At 54.3% G+C, this 20,542-nt stretch overlaps 2 protein-coding genes across 3 annotated transcripts in view; one reads left to right on the top strand and one right to left on the bottom strand.

Moving 5' to 3' along the window:
• Positions 1-1,642: 1,642 nt before the first annotated feature.
• Positions 1,643-7,713, top strand: SLC35B2 (solute carrier family 35 member B2). The gene is given in 6 exon segments (XM_054396981.1): positions 1,643-2,445; positions 2,797-2,857; positions 3,445-3,542; positions 4,860-5,053; positions 5,345-5,505; positions 6,775-7,713. Coding segments are annotated over 6 exon segments (2,256 nt in total).
• A 3,799-nt stretch (positions 7,714-11,512) lies between these two features.
• The window catches only part of SLC29A1 (solute carrier family 29 member 1 (Augustine blood group)), a 35,154-nt gene continuing 26,124 nt past the window's right edge, over positions 11,513-20,542 (bottom strand). For both annotated transcript variants that reach the window (XM_054394166.1, XM_054394159.1), the window contains exons 2-13: positions 19,871-19,953; positions 19,303-19,384; positions 18,866-19,035; positions 18,501-18,640; positions 18,156-18,290; positions 17,886-17,983; positions 17,453-17,543; positions 17,272-17,363; positions 17,024-17,132; positions 15,667-15,752; positions 13,771-13,970; positions 11,513-13,216 (exon numbers count right to left, since the gene is read on the bottom strand). In XM_054394166.1, the coding sequence (XP_054250141.1) occupies positions 13,105-13,216; positions 13,771-13,970; positions 15,667-15,752; positions 17,024-17,132; positions 17,272-17,363; positions 17,453-17,543; positions 17,886-17,983; positions 18,156-18,290; positions 18,501-18,640; positions 18,866-19,035; positions 19,303-19,384; positions 19,871-19,899 (1,344 nt within the window). In that variant the 5' untranslated portion in view covers positions 19,900-19,953 and the 3' untranslated portion in view covers positions 11,513-13,104. The remainder of the gene's footprint in view (positions 13,217-13,770; positions 13,971-15,666; positions 15,753-17,023; positions 17,133-17,271; positions 17,364-17,452; positions 17,544-17,885; positions 17,984-18,155; positions 18,291-18,500; positions 18,641-18,865; positions 19,036-19,302; positions 19,385-19,870; positions 19,954-20,542) is intronic.

Here is a 20,542-nt window from a genome sequence, read left to right as displayed (position 1 = left end):
GCCTCAGTCTGCCTTCCCAGAGCGAAGAAGGTGGCACTATGAGCACTACATGAGAGGCTTCATTTTTAGTATTTGTGCCTAGCAGCAGGACTGAATTTCCCTTCCTACCATCCATTTGGTTTGTGGAGGTCTTCAACTCGCACAGGGAAGGAAAAGGACAGGACTCCTTTTCACACTGGACAATGGATGAAGCATCCTCTGGCATCTCCAGGCACCATCAGAATAAGTGTGGGGTGAAGAGAGTAACACTCACTAATAAATGTTTGTTCTTGCTGTGGGTGCCTGAGGTCTCACATGATCTAACCCACTCCGCTCTCTCACGGCACTGGGAGGCTCAGCATTACCATGGGCACCCAGCCCGTGAAGGCTACAGGGGCTTCCCCAGCCTGCCTGCTCCCTTGTGTCCTTTGCATGGCATAAGGTGAGCGGGAGCACAGGGGCTTCCCCACTTGAAGAATCATTCCAGTGCTCAATGCTGAGGCTGGGGGGATCCCAGCCTGGCACTCTATTTTCTTGCTTCCTGTTGAGTGACTTCAAGGCTCAAGAAAGAGCATAGAAGGTGCTGAAGACCAGGCTGCAGATCACTGCTTCTGCTATCATGCCTGACATCTTGCTACTGTGCTCTGCTTTCCTTTTTCTCAAAGAGGATAAAAAAATCCTGCCCCTTCTCCTGGCTTGGGATAGTGTTGTCAGCCTCAGGGTGTGGGTCTCCCCTGGGTTTTAGATTCCCCCAGACTGAAGGCCCAGGGGATGGCAGGTGTACCTCCAGATGTCTTCTGTTGTTCAGCTCCCCGCCCGCCCTTGTGCCGCCTCCAAGCCCCAGGAGCACGTGCTATGCGTTGGGGAACGAGCAGCCACAAGCCTGTGGAGATGGAAACACTGAGCATGCCTGACCCCACCTCGGCCAGGGACTTTCCCCATTTGCTGGCTGGGAGCGGAGCAGCTGTTGTTTGGCGCAAATCCTGGATGGCGCAATCGCCCGAGATGCTGGGCTGTGAGCCGTTACCTTCCCTCGGAAAGACAAAGAGCAAGGGACTGCTGCCAGAAAAGCAGCGTGGGCTATCCCGGGGCTCTCTGGTGCTTACTTGGTCTTTTCATCAGCCTTAGGCTGGATTATACTTTTTCCTGTGAATTTTTGCCTCTCACCTTCCAGCCGGGCCTCACCCTCTTGCAAACAAGCCCTATTCTGCTGATGGGCCTCAACCAGTACCTGCCAGGGGCTGGTGCCTACTAAGTCTGCTCCAGTGCCACCTTCATGGGGAGCGTGTGATACTGCCAAGTGGTCCAGCACAGGAGCAATGGGTGCTGCAGCACAGAGTGGCATGGTGAAATGAGGTCTGCATCTGAGCAGGAAGAAAAAGGCAAACACAAGTGATCTACACAAATGTTTTCCATTATTTTTAATAAAGTAATGTAGTTTTTTTTTAAAAAAAAGATGTCTTGTATAAACTTAATGCGTGGCCACCTGATGGCTGCAGCCGGCCCTGCAGCCTTGCCTGGGGCAGGGCTGGGAGTCCCAGGGGAAGGATCGGAGGGAGCCCAGGAATGAAGGTCGAGGACTTCTGCACGGCAAGAGGATTTTTTCCCTCACCAGGGTTGGCTGGAGCTGAAGGGCAAGCGCGGGTTTAGCATATCCGGAGCGATGCAATGGGGCGGTGGGAGGGCAGGGTCCGTCTCTCATGCCTGGAAAGTATTTCTGGTGCCCGGCCTGGGACCGGCGTCACTTCGGCCCATTGACTTCCCCTCCCCGACTCGGCGGGGGCAATACTGGCCCCTTTCCTCCATCCAGCCGCCAAGCCTTGCGCGGGAGCTCTGTCCCTCAGTGCCACAGGAACGTGGCGAGGGCACGGCTCCTCAGCCGTGGCCCCTCCGAAGCGGCAGGGGGCGCTATGTGGAGCCGCCGCGCGCCCTCCGGGCGGGGGTTCTGCCGCTGCTGCCGGAGCGGAGCCGAGGGGAGCCGGCCGGGACCGGGGCCGGGGCCGGGCAGCAGGTGGGTAGTGAGGCCGGGGTGGGCGCAGAGTGCGGGTCGGACTATCGCGCGGCAAGGGTGGGTGAAGGCTGCCGCCGCGCTACCGGTTCGTTCCCTGCGGACGTGGCCGCTGAACGAGGGGGCGTCTCCGGCACCCTGCTCGTCCCGCATCCGTCCGAACGTTGCCCCTCTCCGTGCTTGGGCCCGCGGGGCCGGTCCCCGGGCAGAGGCCGCTGGTGCTTGGAGCCTTGGGAAAGAAAAGCCTTCGAGCGGGAAGCGGGGTCCGCCGGGCCCTGTCCGTGGCGGAGGCTGCCATTGCCGCCGGCTGGCGAGGATCCAGGAGCCCGGCAGCCGCTGCTAGCAGCCCCTGGGTGGAGGCGGCGGTTGGCCCTGGCGGGACAGTCGCAGGCTATCCCTGCGACCCGGCCTTGTCCGGCTGCAGGGCAGTGCGGCAGGCATGAAACACCGAGCTTTAAGTGAGGGGCGGTCGACCGCTAAGCTCCTGGCTTGCGTTTGACCTCGACCCTTTGAAATATTGGGGATGGGCTTCAAGAATACCAAAGCAGCAGGCAAGGATTTTTTACGTTTTTTTTCAGACTAGCCTAGGACCCAGATTTTGCATCACAGAGGAATATGGCCCGCCGCGTCTCTGGAGCGGTGCTTTTGAGCTGTCCTTTTCTGTACCGAAGGGAACAGGACCCGAATGTGTTGTCTCGGCCCTCAGGCCCCAGAAGAAGGCTCCTTTCATGCATCGGCCTGCTGCCTGCTCACCCTGCATGGCCTCTCCCCTTTCTACCTGTAACACTGGCAGCCCTGTTCGTTCCCAGCCTCGACCGCGAGGGCAGGGCCTGCTGCACTGAGGCAGCTCTCAGGGCCTGGGAATTGCTAGTGCGGGCATAGAGAGCCATTGTCTCTGCATAGCCTCCTCTTCATAGTCGCTGTGGGAGAGCAGAGCTGGTTTGGCTCCCGTGGCAGTGCTGAGGGGACCGGTGAGGTAACGGCAGGAACAGTCATACTGAACAGAGCTGACTGGCTGTTGGTCTCTGTCAGATTTAAGGGGTGCATGGCCCATGAGTGTAGCAACCAACGCTGCCATTTATATCTAACTTCTGCAAAAGTAAATGGTGCTTCTATACCCTCTTCCTGGAAAGAGGGCTACAACAATTGACTGGGATTATTTAATGTGGGCAAATCCCGGAGCATGTGGTCATCTTTTACACCAGGTCCCTGCACTGAGTCTTGTTCTTGCTTGCCACAGCACCCCTAAAGTCTACAATGATGCTCCTACAGCAAGAGTGAAGATGGGTGGAGGTGTCAACTCTTTTCTCCAGTGGAGAGCAAGGGATGGAGTCAGAAATTGGAAGGAGGCACAGAAACCCACCCCCAGCTGTTTGCATTTCTCCGTAGACTGGGAATTTCAGGGTCCTTCAAGTCACAGAAGGGAGATTACAGTGTGAAACACAGTCTTGGTTTAGGTCGGGTTGTTGGACTGTGGGGTCCTGGCCACAGCGACTGTGGCCAGTGACTGTGAAGATAAGAAAAATCCCTCAGGTGTTTCCTAAGGGGACAAAAGGTTAGTGGGGAGAGCTTGTTGTTCATGGCAAGGGACTTTCTTAGCTTTAAAGCTGTAAGTTTGTAGGTCAGAGTTTCATACGGGGACTACTACAGGTTACAGTTGTACTATATTGGAGCCAGATACACCTCACAGGGCCTGAATTCCTGTGACTCAGGTGTTTAGGGGGAGGAAGGATTAACATCTCTTGCCCTTTCTGTCACAGAAGCCCAGAACTGCTCCTGGTACATGTTTATGTAACCAGCCCCACAGCACCCTCACCTGTCCACCTAAAGGCAATCAGGAGGCTTTTTGTACTGGAGAGACTGAGACAGGGATGGAGCATGGACAAAGGAAACCATATACCCTGATGCAGGAAGATGCAGCTTGCTGTGTGAGGCAGGGATGCAAGTGGCCTTGCATATAGGAAGTTCTTGCCTGCTTGTTCATTCTATTGTGTATCTGATGCTCTTGTTCTTTGCATGGCCCCTGAATATCAAAGGTTTGCTTTTGTGAGGAAATGGACAGTGGAGGGAAGAACTCCTTCAGGGAATATTAAAGCAGGTTTAAATCTGACTAGGTCATCACCTTAGGACTATGGCTGACGAGTAGCATCTATTCCTTCTCAGACAGGCCTGGTAAAGTCCCAACCAGTCAGCTGGTAGGAAAGTTCCCTCCCAGCCTTGCTCTCTGACTATTGCTTGCCAAGCGGATGAGTCCTGGTAATTTCCTGTGAGCTGTGGGGAATGCCTTGGCACACTCCCTTCCAAGGCTGCCTGGGGAGTGGGGGAGGCTGGCAGCTGGAGCCCTCCCCAGCTCTCCTCCCCTCACCTGGTACAGCCAGAGGGGGAAGTTCTGAAGTGTTTGTTCTCAGAGGAAGGCTGCTCTGGCCAGAGGCTTGAAATATGAGCTGCTAGGTAGGAGTCACTTTTTCCGTTCAGTGACCTTTTCTTTTTCTACCCAAGAGCTGTGCTAAAGTTTAACCTAAAAAAGGTGAGGTGCAAGGTGTTCCTTGAATTTGGAGTAAGGGCGTTGTCAAATCCACATGGCTACAGCAGTGTTCAAAGGTTCTCTCTGGTCCTGGAAACCCAAGTTTCTAAGTCCACATGCCAGAGCAAACACATCTAATAGAAACAAACATTAATGTCTGGCATGTGCTTTTCAACTCCAGAGGGCTTTTCAAGTTCTGTGTGCTGTTGATGTTGCTCTTGTCACTGGGGTGGGATCTGGGTGCTGCCTGTTGGCGGACAGGAGGCTGGGCAGTGGGTGGTACAGGCGTGTAAAGCAGAGCTGGCTTTGTACCAGTATCCCACCACCTGCCTCTTCCTCTTTCAGCAGATTTTGCCTTCCCCTTGTGCTGACTTCCCTTCCTGTGATGGCTACTGATGAACAGATCTCCCCTGCCCTGCAGGACTCATGGGGGGACTTCTGGCTCTTCCGTTTCTTTGTTAATGCTGCTGGCTATGCAAGTATTGTGGTGCCAGGGTTCCTCCTCATCCAGTACTTCAAGAGAAGGAATTACCTGGAGACAGGTAAGGGCAGGAACGTCCCTTCCATATCCTGCTGCCTTCTCTCCACCCCCTTGGTCAACCCTGTTCATCACTGACAGTCTGTTGCCCCATCCTGCTTTATCACACCAGGCTTGAGCTGCTTGCAAGGCTGCATCTCAGAGCTGTCTAGGTGCTATCCCAAAATAAATTCGCTTAAGACTCCTGCACCAGTAGATGTAGAAGTTAGTAAGGAGGGAAGCTTCACCTCTCAAGCTGGTGCAGCTTATGGTGCCCAAGCTGTGGTTAATTGTCTCCATGTTCTACCTCATTCAGGCCGCGGCATTTGTTTCCCTGTCATCAAATCATGCGTGTTTGGCTCTGAGGTGAAGTCTGTGCACCAGGAGGATGGCTCCCTGCCACCCCGAGCAGAGCCCACAGAGTCCTCTACAACCCGACAGGTTTTCAAGCTGCTCTTCTGTGCTGCTGGTCTACAGGTAGGAGTCCTTTGCATGTGTGTGTGTGGCCAGCCCACTCTGGGAGGAGGTGGCCAGTGGATTTGTGGCTGTCCAAGGATGCAGTGCTGTTCTTGATCAGAGCAGGGTTGCAGGTTAGGGCACAGCCTGTCAACCAGGATAGCCCACTAGCCCTGCTGTATCACCTCTAAGGGCTGCAGAGGTCAGTTTCTTTATGTCATCTGGCTTGGGGACTCCTGTCCCTCTGACTGCAGTCCTCTGCAGCAATGGATAGGGAAAATTCTGTGATTCAGCAGATTGTTAGGGCTGCTTTTGTTCTGGCCCTCATGTCAGAGCAGCAGATATTCTGAGTTCTCTTATCTCCCAGGCTGTCCTCTGGGTTACCTTCTGGGGCTGATGCATCCTGCCTTGATAGATTGGATTCAAGTACTGGAGAGAAGTACTGAATCCAGCTACAGATACACAGGAATTTTAAATCTGAGTTTCCCTAATTCTCAGCTACAATTTGAGTGTCACTAGGAAGGGCAGCTTTTTGGGTCATGGTCATTGTGATAGAAAAAACCATGCCTCCCGCAGCCAGCAGGAGATACCCACTCTCTGGCCTGCTATCCTAGCCTGTTCAGCCTTGCTGCAGGTCACCAGCAAGTCCTTCCATCTCTCCGTGCCTTGGTTTCTCAGGAGGTGATGTGTGGTGAGAGGAAGTGTGTGTTACTTCTGTGAGGGGCTTGATACTGTGGCACCAAGGCTGCTGAAGTAGTGGAGGTAACAGCCAGAACAGCAATCATCCCTGAAGGACAATGTCACCTGCTGGGTTTGAAACTAAAATTCATTTGGATGAATAAAACGAGCCTAGGGAGCTGGGAGTGAAAACCAATGCAGAGGCCACTGGGAAAACTGTGGGGGCCTGCTGCAGGGATCTGGCACCAGACTCTCAGTTGTGCATCCGTAAGGTTCCCTGATCCTGTTGCAGGCAGTGTAAGGTGTGACTGCACGCTGCATGCCAGGATGCTTGCTTTATGAGGTTCTTTCCCCTTCAAGAGGCTGTAAACTGAGCAGGCTTTGTTTGGGATGGGATGTTCCTGGTTGTAACTTCACGGGACAGTGGGTTCCCTCAGAGGGGTGGTGGAGTGGGGTGTGGCCCTGTCTCCCAGCGTGTCAGGGAAGCATTGCCATGCAGAAGATGAGGCAACGCTGGGGCAAGCAAGGATCTCCTGGGGTCCGTTCTTCCTGTGGTTGTTTGCAGCTGCCATTGCAGGTCCTGACTCTTCCTGTGCTGCTCCTGCTTCACAGGCCTCCTACCTCACATGGGGCGTGCTCCAGGAGCGTGTGATGACAAGAACCTATGGTGCCACTGAAACAGACCCTGGTGAGAAGTTCACGGACTCTCAGTTCCTCGTGTTCATGAACCGCATCCTGGCCTTCACGGTGGCTGGTTTGTACTGTGCTCTGACCAAGCAGCCACGTCATGGGGCCCCTATGTACAAATACTCCTTTGCTTCCCTCTCCAACATCCTCAGCAGCTGGTGCCAGTATGAGGCACTCAAATACATCAGCTTTCCCACCCAAGTGCTGGCCAAAGCCTCCAAAGTGATCCCAGTGATGATGATGGGCAAACTGGTGTCACGTAAGAGTTACGAGTACTGGGAGTACCTCACTGCTGCCCTCATCTCTGTGGGGGTCAGCATGTTCCTGCTCTCCAGTGCTCCTAACAGGCACGTGTCCACTGTCACCACTTTCTCAGGCATAGTTCTCCTGGCTGGCTACATAATCTTTGACAGCTTCACATCCAACTGGCAGGATGCCCTCTTCACCTACAAGATGTCTCCTGTGCAGATGATGTTTGGCGTCAACGTGTTTTCCTGCCTTTTCACCGTGGGCTCACTCCTGGAGCAGGGTGCCTTGCTGGAGTCGATACACTTCATGGCCCGCCACTCAGAGTTCACAGCCCATGCCGTGCTGCTCTCGGTGTGCTCTGCCTGTGGCCAGCTCTTCATCTTCTACACCATCAACCAGTTTGGGGCAGCTGTCTTCACCATCATCATGACACTCCGCCAGGCCTTTGCCATCCTTCTCTCCTGCCTCATCTATGGGCATGCCGTCACTGTTGTGGGTGGGCTGGGTGTAGCTGTTGTCTTCATGGCCCTCTTCCTCCGTGTCTATGCCCGCAGCCGCATGAAGAAGCGCAGTAAGAAGCTTCCACCAGGCGAGACCCCCATACAAAAGGTCTAAGGAACTGATGCCATGGCATCTAAGCCATGCCTGCTGTCTTGCCTTCACTTGGGGGTACTTGCTTGATTTCTCCGAACCCACTGAGGAGCAGGGTGGGGTATGGATAGGCTGGACCAGTGACTCGCTTTGCCACCTGCTTTTCCTGGGAAAGGGGCCAGGACAAGCCCAGGTAATGGTCTGGGCTGCCACAGTTCCAAACCTTTCCATTTGCCTTAATAGGTCAAAGACTTCCAGCTGAGGCATGGGCCTCAAGGCTCGCATCTTGGAGGAAAACCAGCATGGGGCTGCTGGTATTCCTACCCCACCTCTGTCTCATAGCTTCTCTCCAAAGTCATTGATGAACAAGGGAGCTTTTTTTCCCTGGTATCGCCTTGCCTCTGGGTAATGCTTCTCCATTTCTGTCATTACTACAGAACTCAGCCGGAGAAAAGGGCAAGCAAAACACTAGCTTGCTTTTTGATACACCTCCATCTGTGGCAAGTCCCAAGCTGAGCCTTTCCCAAGGCTCTCAGCACCTCTTCCAGGAGGTGCTCAAGGCAGGGCAGGCACAGCTAAGGGGAGCCTGTCCTACCTCAGGTCTGGATGTGCTCTGGGAGGGCATGTTGCAGTGAAAGCCAGTATTTCCCCATTTGTTTTTTTCAGTTCTTGCTCTGGCTCCAAGACACTTCCCTACTCTGAGCCCAGGCTGATTTTTATGCAGAAGCTGAGGCTGGCCGGTGCAGCTCACAAGGCTTGATGAGTTTTATGTTGCTTTCTGGTTACATCCGCTGCTGTTGCAGGCGAAAGGCTGTGCTGCCCAGAAGCCCTAGCGTCGCCTTGGGGTGTCTCAGTGCCATGGTTTCTGAGCTTTGCAGCTGCCATTCAGAGAAGCACAATAGCCCCTCTTCTTCCTGCCCACTGGAGGCATCAGCCCTAGCTTTCCTGGGGCCTGGCCAGAGCCCCACTGTGCCTGGAGGGCTGAGAAATGGGGCAGTCTATTTGCAGTGCCTTGTTCTTGCTCCCCAGGCAGCAGGGGATGGAGCAAGTGGGCACCTGCTCCCCAGGGCAGCAGAGGACAGAGAAGTGGAAGCTGCTCCTCTCCAGGAGCCTGGGTTTTACTGGTTAACCTTTTTCTCTTCAACACAACCTGACTGACAAGACAGCAGGTTTTGGTACTTTTGAAAGGCAACTTTTTTTCTTATTTTATTTTATTAAATTAAAAATATGCTGCATAGAGTGCCCTGGGGTAAGTGTTCTTTTAAATGTATTTTTTTCCCACATACCTGGGAGGAGGGGAGAGGTTTTCCAACCCTTCCTCTGTCCTTAGTCTCTCTGGGTCAGGAAAGCTGTCTTTTCTTTCCAAACACAGGTGTCTCTGCTTTTGCCCAGGCAAGCATCAGGCAGGGTTGAACCCAGAACCCCAAAGCCTGACAAGATCTGTGCACACACAAATGGGGAACATAGCCAGGTTGATGGTGTCACTTCCCTGACAAACCCCAGGGGCCACTCCAGCCATGGATGACAAACCCCTCTCATGCGGTGCGAGCTGAGTGTGAGGAGCAGATGAATCAAGGGATGCCCCAGGCTTTGCTGTCATCTGGGACACAGGGAAAAGGCAGGGGTTGGCCAGATCCTACCAAACCCCTTGGGACTGCAGAAGCGCAAAAAGGACAGGTTGGAGGTCGGAGAAAGGGAGAAGCCTAAAGCGCAGAGCCTTTTGGCCCAAGAGCTGAAAAGGGATAGCTCAACTCCAGTCCTGAGCTGTCACTCTGCCCCCAGCACTGCGCTGTAAGGGAACAGGCTTCCACAGCTCCTGCCCCCAGAGACGCTCTGATTGGCCCATCCAGCAGCAGCACCGGCTCAGGTCCTGGCACAGCTTGCCCAGATGACATGTTCAGATGGCAAAGATTTGTTAGTCTGTGGGGCACACAGCACTCTAGATGGGGAGCTACTGCCACTGGAAATTAGCCTTACCTGCATAGCAAGTCACGTGTTTCTCCTAGCCAGTACGTGGTGCCTAGGCAGAGCAGGGACAGAGATCACCTAACGCAGGGCTTTGAAAACCAGTCATGACGGGAGAGACGAGCAGCCTGATGGACACACTTTAAGTACCTTTCCTTCGTATGGTAGACATAAAACACAATGGACCCTCCCATTGAAATCCCATTCTTTGATACTTTAGTTACTGTGGAACAAAACACAGAAGAGTGACACACAAAACTCAGGGCTGAGAGAAAGTTTAATATAACATGAGATATCATAAGCACAATGCATAATTACCTTAGCCAATAATCTAATTAATCTAAAAAGAAAATGCATGATTATCTTATCTTAGCCTTATTTGCAGAAGAAACACAGTGAAATACATGAGGAAAAAAAAAAAAAACAGCATAAACCAGAAATCTTGCTCTGCTGGAGCATCTCATGAGAGATGTTCAGAGACAGGCCTTCTGAGTCCATAACAGCCCAGACAAAGTCTGAGTAGGTGAAATTAAAACAGGACTCAGGGTAAGAGCTCTGAGTTTCATTAGATTAAGAAAAGTGCTAAGACACTGCTGTGCACCCATACCAGCTAGCTTTGTACTGAGCGCACTACCACAAGCTGTGGGGGTCCCAGCATGTGAAAGCAGAAAGGCATTGACAGACCAAGAAGACAGGAAAGGTCTGCAATGGATTCATAGCAGCAAAGAATCGTGTCAACATGCAAGGAAAAAGCGCCAAGTGCCAACAGGAAGCCAGCCCTACCCTCACTTCCTCCCTGCTGCTGGAGAGGTGGGGAAGCACACCTGAGTAGGCCAACAGCTCCCATGGCAAAAAAAGGCAGCAGGGCAGGGTTACAGCCAGTGAAATCCTGTGGGACGTGGCCCATGCTCTATGGACCTCATGCAGCCAAAGGCAGCCCACCTGCTGCGCTCCAGTGAAGGCTTTGGTCCCAGACTTGGCAAGAGCGCCTGCGTTGGTCATAGTCTGCTTTTGTGACCCCTAATGCCTGTGTCCACCAGGGCGCGCATGCGGGCCTGGGTGTTGGGGACTATGTCACTCTTGAGGTCAGTCTCTCGTATGGGCTTTTATCTAGTGCCTAAGGAAGAGGCTGATGCTCACTGCAGCCTCCGTCTTCAACTGCCACTTTCCCTTCCCCAGCACAAGCCTCGCAGGCCACCCAGGCACTCGGGTATCCCCCGTGGGACACCATGCCTCCGAAGGCCCTGCGTGGGCCATCATGTTCCCCCCTGGCAGAGGAAGGTGACTACCCCAGTGGGCCAGGCTCACTTCCGAGGCGTTGGAGATGAGCTCCTGTTCGATGTCCTTGCTGGAGTAGCAGGTGTTGCTGACGAGCGACACGAGCCGGGCGACCCCAGCCAGCAGACCTGCGCAGCAACCTCACCATGTGCAGCGTCAGGAACCGGGGGTAGATCTATGCCCGCTACCGCCCCATATCCTTCCGCCTTAAACGGCCCTGTTACCACAGCAGCATCGCCCTCGCACCGCCTTCCTGCTCCCACCACCATCATGAACACCTCTTCCCATGGGCCTGGTCCAGCCCATCCACCCTCTGTCTTGCCTGAAGCCTCTACGGGCCTGCCCCGCTGCCTCTTCCCACCCAGAGTGCAGCGCCAGAACACCGTGCGCGGCCTCGCAGCATTGCCGTGTAAGGGATGCAGGCGCGTAGCCCTCAGCCCAGTCAGAGAACTATTTCTCGAGGCCGGCAGCGGAGGAGCACAGCGGTGAGTGCAGAGCCGTACCAAGGCCTCGCAACTGCCCCGGCACCCTCTGGCCCAAAGCTCCGGGCAGGAAGCCGAGAGCCGTGCAGCCCCGGAGGCTGTCCCAGCTTCACCCTCCGCTTCTCCTGAGGCCAAGAGCCACGCAGCTACACCGGTGTGAGGCGCTTGTAACCAGTGGCCCTGCGGACGAGAAGGGTCCAGGATGGAGCTGACAAGCTGTAGAGATGTCAGGGTCCCAGAGCAAAGCAGACCCATTTTCTCCACTGGAAGCCAGTGTTTGGGTATGCTCTTTGTAGTGCCTTAGGGCAGTAAGCTAAACCTTATGTGCTCCTGCTGGGCACACTGACCTGACCGGCAAAGGAATCTGAGAGTGGGCTACGGGAACCCAAGCCCCACAGCTTTTGGCTGTGGGTACCTGGGAGTGCCGAGATGATGGCTGTGGACGGTGTGTGGCAGAGGGGTGGAGGCCTGCTGGAACGGCGGTGTAGTTGCCCTCAGGACCGAGAGGTGGCGCTCCAGCTGTTCCAGGCACAAGGAAAGGAGCCAGGCCCAGGTGCTGCAGGTCACTGCACCCCACCGTGCGCGGTCCAGCTCCTCCGTATCAGAGGCCAGTGGTTCTTTAGCGCACCCCCAAAGAGAGAGCCCCTTCCCATGCTGGTCCTGTGTCCGCAGAAAAAAAGTTGCTGGACCTATCCCTATATGAGCTGCTCACCCTGCTTTACTGCCTAATGCTGGCTACGGGGCACCCTGGCAACACCCAGGAAATGACAGGGCCCACTTTCTTCAGCCCTTGCCCCTCCACAGCACTCCCTCCTGTGGTGATGGGGACAAGTACCCAAAGGGGCATTTCAGTCTTTTTATAGAAAACAGCAACTGTACAGACACATTTACACAGATGAGGGATGGAAAAGCCAAGGAAGAGGTCAGGCCTTCCCCTACAACATAGGGAAGCAGGGAAGGCAGCCTAGGGGGGAAGGGAGACGCTGCCCCTCATAGGAACAGTGCACACGATTGGACCTCCTGCCACACAAGTAGGAGGCAGAAATAAAACTAGAAAAATCACACGCAGACAAATCAGGAACCACAGCAAGAAGAGGGGGACAAGGTGGTGTGTCAAGACCTCAACCTAGCCCTGGTGTTGGTTAGGACTTGGATATCTATGTCTTTGGGATGCTGTGCAACTAGCAGAGTGGGGATGATGAGGTTTGGCTGGAGTCTCCACTGTTTGCAAGTTTCACCAGCAGAAGTGGTGTGGATGGTTCCAGGACCCCTGGAAGGAGAGCAGTGCAAGTGTCTGGGTGGCTTGGGGGCAAGGGTAAGAGGGAGTAACACTGGATACCAGCCTTCACCTTTGTTAGAGAGAAGGCTGAGAATGGCTTTTGGCCTTGAGCTGGGAAAATAATGCAGAACGGGAGTCAGTTTGAGCTCTGTGAGATCCCAGGGGTCTCACACACACAGAACATGGGGTAGCAGAAGGCACGTAGGCCTGAAGGCATCACACAGCTGAGCATGGCAGAAGCCAGGCCAGCCCTGCAGGAGTGGAACCGTCCCTGCGTGTAACATCTGCCATGGCAGTGTGATTTTGCAGGGGCAGGTGTGAGGTGTTATCTCCCCACAATGCAGAGGTGTCCAGGGCCTCAGAGGATGCGGAGCCGTCTCTCAGTGTCCCTGCACCCTCCAGGTGCCTCTGCTAGATGAGAATTCGGAACAGAAAGGAGATGGCAGCTCCTAGGGCCAAGCCCAGTGACAGGAAAAAGGCCATGACAGCTCCAGCTGTCTCTGCTTCATGGGCAAGCACTTTCCTAGGGGAGAAACAGGTATCAGAACTGTCCTTGGGCATGAGTTCAATGGAGAGAAGCAAGAAGGCCACAGAGGAGCCATAAGTTGTGCTCGTCCACAGCAGAGGAACAGCAACAGCAAATTCACCTTGACTCCAAGACCCTGCCTCTGCATTATGGGCTTATAAAGAAAGAAAAAGTGCATCAGGCAAGCTGCTGTGTTCTGCACCAGAGACACCCCTCCCAGACTCTTGCCCCCATGCACTGCAGCTGCTGCATTGGTCAAGGCTGCCATGCTGTGCTCCCCTCCAGATCCCTGCTGTGTCCAGCCCTTTCCCCAGTGCAGCAGACAGGGGAAATAGAGAGCCCAAAAAACAGGTTCCTCCATCTCTAGGACATAGAGGCACAAGGCAGCAGATGGGACACTGGAGTTGTCTTTCCTGAGGTAGTATGGCAATTTTGCTCTGCATCCCCTTCTCCAGATGCCAGACCTGGGCAGAGCCAGGCTCCAGGAGTCATGCTGAGTCTGGCATCTGGAGGCATAACCAACCCCTCCCCTGTTCCCAGCTCTTACTCACTTGGGCCCGAAGCACATGCAAAGGCTGGCCAGGTAGCCATTGGAGATCGAGAAGAAGATCATGAAGATGATGTACCAGGCATCATGAGAGAATACAACAGGCAGGTAGTACCGGGGATGCACGTTGCACAGCATGAAAAGAGGGATAAAGATGATACGGAGGGCCACCAACACTGGCAGGAGGCAGCTGTCCTTCCCGGGCTGAAAGAAAAACACAGGCCCCTGAGCAGCTGAGAAGTGGACATTCCCCACTCCATGGCCTGCTGGCAGGGGCTGTACAGAGGCTGTCCCTGCTGTGCCAGGGTTGTGGAGGAGCTGCAGAGACAGCAAAGCTGCTGAAAGACCTTCTGTTGCAACAAACCTCAGCATCACCACCTGCTGTGGTAAAGAGGGCCTACTAGGTCTGAATGTCACATCCCAGCTGATTTGGAAAACAGCAGCACTACAGCCAAAATACTGAGCCGAGTTTGTGAGTGACTGATAAGCCCTTGCTGGAAATAACAGGCAGGCAGGAGAGGCTTGTGCATGCTCATGCAATCTCCTCCCACAGTGAACCACGCAGGACAAAGCTGGCTGAGGTAAATCCTCTCTGGCACCTCAGAACCCGCAAACTGGGCTTCAACCAGCTCTTCAGCCTCCTACGCCATCCCCCAGCCAAGGGGGGCAAGATCCAGAAATCTGGGAAAGTGATTATGCTGGGGCTATTTCAGACCCTGGTGGGAATGGCACAGACTGAGTTACAGTCTCCTTGGATCCTGGGCCCATGAGGCTAGGACAAAGAAGGAGGCACTGTACCCCTGTGTTGCCCCTGCAGCTGAGACTTAGGCAGCCCTTCATACAATATGTGCCTGGCTCTGTCTGGGGTCCCCTTGGTGAGCTGCCAGCATTGCAGATGACAGGTCTCACTAATCTGGTGTCAGGAGAGACTCACAGCTGCCTTGGGAACTGCCAGGCTGGCAAAGCCACAGGACACTTCATGAGCACAGGGGGAAGCTGAGGTTAGGCCAGCTGCTGTATCAATGGGCAAACTGGCAAGAGCAGCAGCCTCTCCTGCTTGAAGAGGATAAAAGAAGTGAGTGGGGCCCCAACCAGAGAAATGAGACTCAAACCACAGGCAGTCAGACTTTCCACACAGCCTTGTTTTGGAAACATCTCCTGCTGGGTCATCCCACCATCAAGGTTGTGGCCTGGACACCAGGCAACATGGCTCACAGCCAAGCTAAGGGCAGCCAGCAGTGACGGCCAGGGGAGAAGCAGCTCCAGGCCGTGGGGAAGCTGGGCCCAGACAGAGCCCATGGTGCTAAGGAGCTTCTCTAAACAAACAGCCTGCACAATACAGGGGGAAACAATGCTTGGGGGGTGGGTGAAGGCGCAGGAAGAGACACAGACAGGGCAGCTGCCTTCCTTGGCCACCCTCATCACAGCTCCCATCACTCAGCCCCCATAGTTATGAACGAGGGAGGGGAGATGAGAGCAAGGGAACAACTCTGCAACCCATATGGCATGGCTCTGCCCTGCTCCCAGCACAATGCTCTTTAAAGCAACTCTGTCCTGTGCAAAGGCCAGAGGTTTTATTTTGGGCTGCCCTGTCTTCCTCTGCTGCCATCCTGCCTTGCTGTTTGCACAGCTGCAGTGACGATTTGGTTACAAAGAGGCTTTAAATGAAGGACGCAGCCTCATCCAAGCCATGCTGAAAAAAGGGGAGGAGGAGGACAGGACAACATTGTGGTTCTCAGCTCTGACACATAAATCCCTACTTAGGACATAAAACCAGGGCAGAAGTCAGCTCTGCACCTCCTTCCTGCTCCAAGCCATGGATGGCAGCCTGAGTGGGAGCCATGGCCAAGGGCCTGAGAATGGAGATTGCCTGGGCATTTGCTCCCTGCCCCACACTTACCCATGTGAAGAGGGCAGTAAGACTTCGTCCTGTCCAGTCAAAGACATTAAAAAGCAGAAAGCAGGAGACAGGGATGAAGTAGAGACCTGCAGAAAGCATAGGTCACTCATGAGCCCAGGGTGCCCCAGGCCCTCCTGCCAACTGCAGGCCCTCCTGCACAGAGACCATCTTTCAGATCTAGGTCCTCCTGGTTTCCCACTAAGGGCTGAAAAAGTTTCCCAGCCAGGCCAGTGTCCACATCCAAACCATCAGGTACAGTCATTTCCTCCTCCCCTCAGGCATCATGTATTAGGATTTGTGTGGCAAGGTTTTGGTAGTGGGGGCCTACAGGGGTAGGTGAGAAGCTGCTAGGAGCTTCCCCTATGTGTGGTGGAGCCAGTGCCAGCTGGCCCCAAGACAGACCCACTGCTGGCAACAGCCAAGCCAGGCAGTGACAGCAGTAGTGCCCCTGTGATAACATATTTACAAAGGAGGTAAAAACTCCCCAAACTGTGCAATTGCAGCCAGAAGGAGGAGTGAGAGTATTTCAGAGAAACAACTCTCCAGACACCAATGTCAGTAAAGAACAAGGTTGGGGGGGGGGGGGGGGGGGGGTTAGGTGCTCCAGGCACTGGAACAGAGATTCCCCTGCATCATGTGATGAAAACCATGGTGAGGCAGGCTGTACCTTGCAGCACATGTAGGTTAACACTGGAGCAGATATCCACCTGCAGCTTATGGAGAAACCCACACCAGAACAGGTGGATGCCTGAAGAAGGCTGTAACCCCATGGGAAGCCCACACTGGAGCAGACTCCTGATAGGACTTTTAGACCCCTGGAGACAGGAGCCTGTGCTGGAGCAAGTTTGCTGGTAGGATGGTGGGGGACCCAGGCTGGAGCACTCTGTTCCTGAAGGGCTTCACCCCATAAAAGGGACCCACACTGGAGCAATTCACGAAGAACTGCAGCCTGTGGACAGGACTGAGGTTGGAGAAATTTGTGGAGGACATCCATCCCATCCACCCTATGTGGGGGATAAGGTAGAGAAATGAGGGCTAAAGTTAAGTGCAGGAAGAAGAGAGGAGTTGGGGGAAGTGTTTTTAGGATTTATTTCTCATTTATCTGCTCTAATATGATCAGTAATAAACTTATTTCCCCAAGCTGAGTCTGGTTTGCCTGTGATGGTAATTTCTGAATAAGATCCCTGTCCTTATCTAACTCATGAGCCTTTTATTTTCTCTTCCCTGTCCATCTAAGGAGGGCAGTGATAAGAGTGGCTTTGGTGGGCACCTGGCTCCTTGAAACCCCACTTTCTTTTCTCCTATTAACCTTGGTTCCAGTTTCCTCCTACTCTACCAAATCCCTGGCCACACTTACCCCATTTGTTTCCATCTCCAAGGACAGTGGACACATTAGCTGTGACAGAAGGAAAGACGCCGATGGTGACAGTGAAGACGAAGCAGACAGACACAGCCATGACCCAGAGCTAGACAGATGAAAGAAGGGAAATGGTACCAAACACAGGGCAAGAGACCAGTGCAAGGCTGGTCTCTCCCCATGCTTCCCTGCACCTGTGTCCATCCCCTCATATGAGGGGCAGGGCAGGGGTTGCTGGCAACTCAGACCTTCTTGAAAATAGCAATGACTGAGGGCTTCTCATCCGGGTTGTGGATAGGGATGATCTTTGAGTTATTCTGCTCCATCCCATTGGACTCATCTGCAGGGAGACACACAAACAGGGCATAGCAGATCCCAGAAAACTGTGACCTAAATCAGCTCTTCTCCTCCTCTCAGCTCTTCCCATACCTTTCTTAATCAAGTCTCTCTTGGTCTCCAGCTCTGCATTGTACACACGGTACTCTGTCTTGTCCTTCATGGAGTAGTATCGGAAGAAATCCTGCACAGAGGCAGCCACATGTGTGAGGAAAGAAGGGCTGTGAGCTGCCAGGGGCTGTGTGGTAATAGCAGATAGGGGCAAATGCAATATAGGCAAAGTATTCTTTCCACTTATGACCAATACTGATGCTTTCCTGCTCACCCAGAGGTTCATTTCCACAGTACCCCAAGGATACTGTTTGAAGCAAAAGTATCCCAGAGAGCTACTTTAGGAGCGTGCCCTGGTCTGGGACACAGATGCTGGTAGGAGGCAAGGCTGGGATGCTAGTGGGCCACAGTCCTTGTAGATGTGCAAAGGTCCCATGTCCCCACACCATTCCCCACCAGGACAATGACATCTCACCATACGAGGCAGAAGGATGTAGGAGAAGACTGCCAGCACAATTGCCACACAGGCTGTGGTGAAGTAACCAATGAAGCTCTCAGGTTTCTGGGCACCAACTGGGAGCAGAGGAAGGGAGAAGATGGTGGGGAAAGACAGAAGATGACGAAGGCTGAGAGGAATAAGGCCCTGCTGTCATCTCCCTCCCAACACTCCAGCATGACCCCAGCAGATCTGGTTGACAGCAGTGCTCTGGGAAGGCCCTGTCACCTGCAGGCAGGGATTACTCACTCGCAATACTGAAGATCATTGCCAAAGCAGCAAAGGTGCCTGCCAAGCCCTGCCCACTCATGATGGGAGCTGTGTAGCTGGCAGGCAGGAGTCCTGCCAGCCCAAAGAGGCTGCCCTGAAGGATGGCACCAAAGGCTGTGAAGGGGAAAGAGGAGCAGAAATGAGGAACCAAAGGCAAGAATGGACTGCACCTCTGTGAGGAGCCTAGGCCCCTTGCACTGTGAGGCAAGGCAGGTCTCCCTCCTCCTTGGCTCTCCCACAGTGAGGTTCATGCTTTTCTCCCAGAGAGATTGTTCTGAGACATGGGGCTGTGCCCCTTTCTTTCCCCCGTGCTGCCTCACTCACAGTTGATGAAGACGATGCTGATCATGGTGAAGACGAAGAAGGGAAGAGGCTCCATGGGAACCTTCACCATAATGGCAGTGACTAAAAACACCAGCCCAATGGCCACCAGGCTGCCTGATATGCGGATCTGCTGGGGAATCCTGCAAGAGAGGGTTTCAGTGAGGACATCCCACCCCTAAAAGCCTATGAGGCTGCATCCAAGCTCTCACAGGAATCCCAGGCAAACCCCAGCACAAGAGACAGGTCTTTTTGCTTTTCACTTTGCTGAATTGGCTGTGGCTTGGCTTACTGCTGGGACAAGAGGATGTGCCAAGGCTGTGTGGCCCTGTAGGGGCTGGCAGGGGCAAGGACAAGGCAAGGCTCACCGCTGGTGGATGAAAGAGTTGAGGCAGGTGAAGACGAGGAGGGGCACCATGGCGCAGAGAGTCATGAAGTTGTCAAACATGGACTGCAGGTAGGAGGGGGAAAAGGTAGCCTCACCAGTCAGGTTCCAGGGGTGGCTCATCTCTGGGTCCGCAAGGCGGCCAATGAAATACTGTGAGGGAAGAAGCCTGGTGGAGCCAATGTGCTGTGAGGCCTCCTCCCAGCACACTCAGGTCACCTCTGTCCCTGCTCCAGACCCATGCCCATCTGTCCTACCACCTCAGCACCACTCATCCCACCAAGGTCACCCACACATTTGTCTCATGGGTGCAAACACAGGAGCTATATGCTGTACTGTGCTGCGACACCTACACCATGGTCCCTAGACATGACAGATGACAATTAGTATTATGGGCTGCAGCAGGAGGGAAGTCCTCACCTCCCTGGCAGTCATGAAGAAATTCCATGGCAGCAGTGTTCCCAAGCCAAGGATGAAGAAGATCAGCCAGACAGCCTTGTACCTGCAGAGGGAACAGAATGGTTTAGAGCAGGACACAGGGCGGGGCGGTAAGCTGACATCACTTCTGACTGTCTCACACCCCACAACAGGAATCATCAGACAGAGGAGAGAGGATAAAATTTATTGCCCTGTCCCTGCCCCACAGTCCCTGATAGCCTGGGCTGCCAGAGGAGATGTGGAACCACAGAGGGGCTATAAGACGCCTTCCCTGAGAGGGTTGAAAAGCAGGGGGAGACTGGGTACTCCTCACTGTGTCACAGCTATTGCCAAAGCTGGGAGGGAGTCATGTTCATCAGGCATGTCCCAGTGCCAGGGACACGTTACAGCCTGTTTTCCATGGAAAAGCTGAACGAGAGAGTATCTCAGGGATGTTACTGCTCAGCACCCCAGTGAGCATGCAGGAGAGGGAGTCCCACAGAGGCTGGATACCCCTCTCCTCTTGATAAGCTGGATGTGCCCCCACACCTACACCAGAGCCCAGTGTTACCTATCTTGGGGCCCGTCTCTTGCTGTCATTTTGTGTGGCAAGAGTCAGCGCCGGTCCCAGCAAGTTTCGTGGCTGATCTCCGTCTGGAAAGCAAACAGAGGATTTTATGAGGAAGTGAGGGAACTCGAGCCAGGCAGAGGCAGTGCTGGTTTTAACCCCTTGGCCATGCTGCCAGGTAACCATTCCACAGTACTGCGAGCCAAACAGAACCAGCAAATTGCATGAGCGTAGTGCAGCAGCTTTGGAAACCTGTGGCGCCGAGTGCCTCAGCCGTGGCACGTGGCCTTATTTTGCTGGCCGAGGGATACCAAGCGTTCCCTCCGAAACGGCAACAGCTTTCCGGAGATGCCCAGGCTGCTCAGCACCGGCTGCCCTGCTACTCCGCAGCGAGCTCTTAGAGGATTTTTGAGTCTGCAGATCTCCGCCCCCAACCCAGGGGCTGCGAGCTTCCCGTCACATACATGCAGCACCCCGCCCCCCTCCAGCGCCCGGGGTACGTCGTCACAGCAGTCCCTCCGGCCGGAATCGCGCAAACACTCCACTGACAATTCCCCTTTCCCCGGGTCACCTTGGAAACCCAGGGCGCCTCCGACACTGCAGCCTGCTCCCCAGAGCCCACCGCTCCCTTTGCCCCATCACCACCTGCCCAGCCCCCGCGCCCGCAGACAGTCC

The sequence above is a fragment of the Indicator indicator genome, chromosome 2, assembly GCF_027791375.1.
Source record: "Indicator indicator isolate 239-I01 chromosome 2, UM_Iind_1.1, whole genome shotgun sequence".
In the NCBI taxonomy this organism is placed as follows: domain Eukaryota; kingdom Metazoa; phylum Chordata; class Aves; order Piciformes; family Indicatoridae; genus Indicator; species Indicator indicator.
The sequence above is the reverse complement of the archived record's forward strand: the minus strand, read 5'-3'. Positions and strand labels throughout refer to the sequence as shown.